Source organism: Apium graveolens, unplaced genomic scaffold, assembly GCF_009905375.1.
Source record: "Apium graveolens cultivar Ventura unplaced genomic scaffold, ASM990537v1 ctg3970, whole genome shotgun sequence".
Classification (NCBI taxonomy): domain Eukaryota; kingdom Viridiplantae; phylum Streptophyta; class Magnoliopsida; order Apiales; family Apiaceae; genus Apium; species Apium graveolens.
The window spans coordinates 1-3,156 of NW_027418348.1; the positions used below are offsets into that span (position 1 = coordinate 1).

Consider the following 3,156-nt stretch of genomic DNA (forward strand, 5'->3'; position numbering starts at 1 on the left):
GAAATATTATATAAGATATCTTGATTATTTTAGGAGACATAATTATATTCCATATCCATTAGAAGTTATCTTGTAACTGTGTGTCTATATAAATACAGACACAGGTTTACACTATATGTGTTACGATCATCGAGAAGATCATACATTGTAACCTAACAGCTCTCGTGATATTTGTTCATCACTGAGAGAGGACAGTTCCATTGTAACATAGTTTATTATATCGAATATATATGTTTTCTGTTACTTGTGTTCTAAATCGATTTGATTGTATTCTACACTGTATTCAACCCTCTTCTACGGTATACATTATTAAGTTTTAAGAGTATCTGATAAGTAGATCATACGTATTACATTAAAAATTAATGAATTAAGAAGATTAGCTTTCATTCCGATGTACGGGTTCCCATTAATATTCAAATATACTGAAAATATAATTTATCAAATCATATAATAAATTTAATTTATTTTATAAATATATAATAATATAGATTTATAATACAAATAAATAAAATATTGAGAAAGAAGCTGTGTTTATAGCTTAGCAGCAAAACCCGTGGTGTAGAGGATAACAGGACTATACCTAGTAATTTAATAATTTAATAATTATATAAGCCTATTTTTTTTTACTGTTAATAACCAAATAAAAAAATAACCGTTTAAATCAAATTAATACCGCCATTTCGGTTATTATGATTTAATCTAAATAACTAAAATCATGAGCAGGGTATGTGATTTCCTGTGCCCAATCGTCTGACCAAGTTTGGTGTAATATCTTGCACAAATCTATCATTTATTAATGTGTATGAAATTATTAATTGATAATTTAATATATATAATTATATTTGATTACTCAAATATTATATTTGTATACTTTATTTAATTCATGGTGCACTCGATCTAAATTTTGTGAAATTTATCAATTTGCAAAAGTATGTGGATATGCAATTTAAATTTTTAAACTATGTATTTGACAAGTTTTAAAAATCCATAACATTTAATATTATTTAGTTATGAATTTTTCAAAAATTAATAATATATGATTCAGATTTCAAATAATTTTGAAATCTTGTAATATTTAATGCAAAATCTAGGAAAAAAAACAGTTAAGAATTTAGTAAATTATTTATTATGGAAGATTTTATGAATCTATAAATTTCACTAAATTTGTATGATATAATTTAAAGCCGACTTTGATCTACTCTACATACATTCTACTAGAATCATAAATACTAAATGAGTAATAATATAATAAAACTTATAAAATATTAATAAAATATTTCAAATTTAATTTAAAAATAGAATATAGCCCCTCTAGCGATATGTGCATAATAAATTAGATACCAAGAATAAACTTGATAGTTTTCTTTCTCTAATTTTTAAATTTGAAATATATTTTGAAACATGATAATATTTGAATTTTGAAAAACTACGATTGACATAATTTATAGAACTTACAATGGTATGATTTCTCAATTAATTTTACAAAATATACATGAAAATTTTAAAAATATAATTTTGTTTTATAATTAATATTCTTTCAAATTCATATTCAAATTACAACATAGAAAAATTCAAAGAAAAATTCAAATAAATATACACACTTAATCACCAAGAAAATGCCACAAGGGATAACCATCTATGGTAACCATCACACTTCAAAATTCCAATCAACTATCTAAAATTTGTCCACGTGTACGCCTCACAATTTTCATAACAAAAGTTAGTTGATCCATGTGACCTCTAACTGAGCAATCAGAATTCGAGATATTATTCCTCTAGGACTATAAATATCAGATGAAAATAGCACAATCAATCATATTATTTCATAATTGAGCTTTTACAGCATATGATATCAATCATATCATTTCCTTTCAATTTTCGCTAGGCTCGAGATCTGTTAAACCGGCCGCAAAGGGGAAGAAAGCTCCGACCAGCAAGCCCAAATCTGCCAAAAATGTTTCTCGTCCTCATTTTATGGTACAACGTACATCTCTCTCTCTCTCTATTATGATATCAATTTGTTTTTAATGTTTTTAATTTGATGATTTATCAATTGAATTTTGGTTTGAAATGTTGAATTGCAGATGATCAAGGACGCTCTATTAGCATTGAATGAGAAAGGAGGCTCGAGTCCTTATGCGATCCGTAAATACATCGAGGAGAAGCAGAAGTCTTTATTGCCAGCTAATTTTCGAAAGCTTCTTTGTCAGCAATTGAAGAACTCTGCTGCAAAAGGAAAGCTGATCAAGGTGAAGGCCTCGTATAAGTTAGCGGACACTGTTAAGAAGGCTGTGAGTGCAATGAAAATAGGTGAACATGCAAAAAACAATGAAGATGCTGCTCCGCCTGCTCCGCCTGTGAAAGATGGTACGTGCTGTGAAGGCTGGTGCTGCTAAGCCGAAGAAAGCAGCTGTTGCTAAGAACGCCAAGAAGTCTGCTGATGCTGCTGCTGCTGTTGCTCCTTCTCCCGTTAAGAAAGCAAACAAGGCCGGAGCTTGAGTAGGGCTAGAGTAGTATGTATAGGTTAATGAGATTGTAAAATGTTTTACATTTTGATATTGGTTGGATTGTGAAGCAAATTCTAGTGGAATCAATATATATTTAAAGTTTTAAGAACGGACTGATATTAGTGTTTATTATAAATTTGCATCTTTTTTCTGAATTGTTATTGTCCTGGTGCCATGGCTGTGCTTCATTACTAGTTTAATTGACTTTACCATAAGCAATTGTTATATGAAGAACAAGCCCGTAGCTTCACCTTGCAATCATTTTGTTTTGGGCTAATCCCAACTTAATGGCGAAATCATAGCATCAAATTCCAACTTTTGCCATGCCATTTTTTTGATGAGCCATTTAAACACACTGCCAAATACTCACTATACTATGAAAACGTGTATGGCCAAAATTTAGAAGTCGAACACTTCGAGGGGGTTTTTTATAAGACACACATTTACAATTACAATTTTGCACTACTCGAAGTAACTCTAAATGCATATAATTCTTTCACTAAATTTAGTAGAGAAAAATGTTTGTTGTATTTAGTCACTGGAGTTACTATAATAATAGCAGATTTATAGTTTTTCAATCAAAGTATGCAATTACAAAAATTCCACTCCTACATTAAATACATTATAAGTACGACTCTTACTAGTAAAA

The 3,156-nt window shown here is 29.1% G+C and overlaps 1 protein-coding gene across 1 annotated transcript; it reads left to right on the top strand.

Annotated features, from left to right (window-relative positions):
- The first annotated feature begins 1,841 nt into the window (after positions 1–1,841).
- Positions 1,842–2,610, top strand: LOC141701513 (histone H1-like). The gene is made up of 2 exons (XM_074505151.1): positions 1,842–1,977; positions 2,085–2,610. The coding sequence occupies exons 1-2, from the start codon at positions 1,975–1,977 to the stop codon at positions 2,394–2,396; spliced, it is 315 nt and encodes a 104-aa protein (XP_074361252.1). The 5' UTR covers positions 1,842–1,974; the 3' UTR covers positions 2,397–2,610.
- The last annotated feature ends 546 nt before the right edge of the window (positions 2,611–3,156 follow it).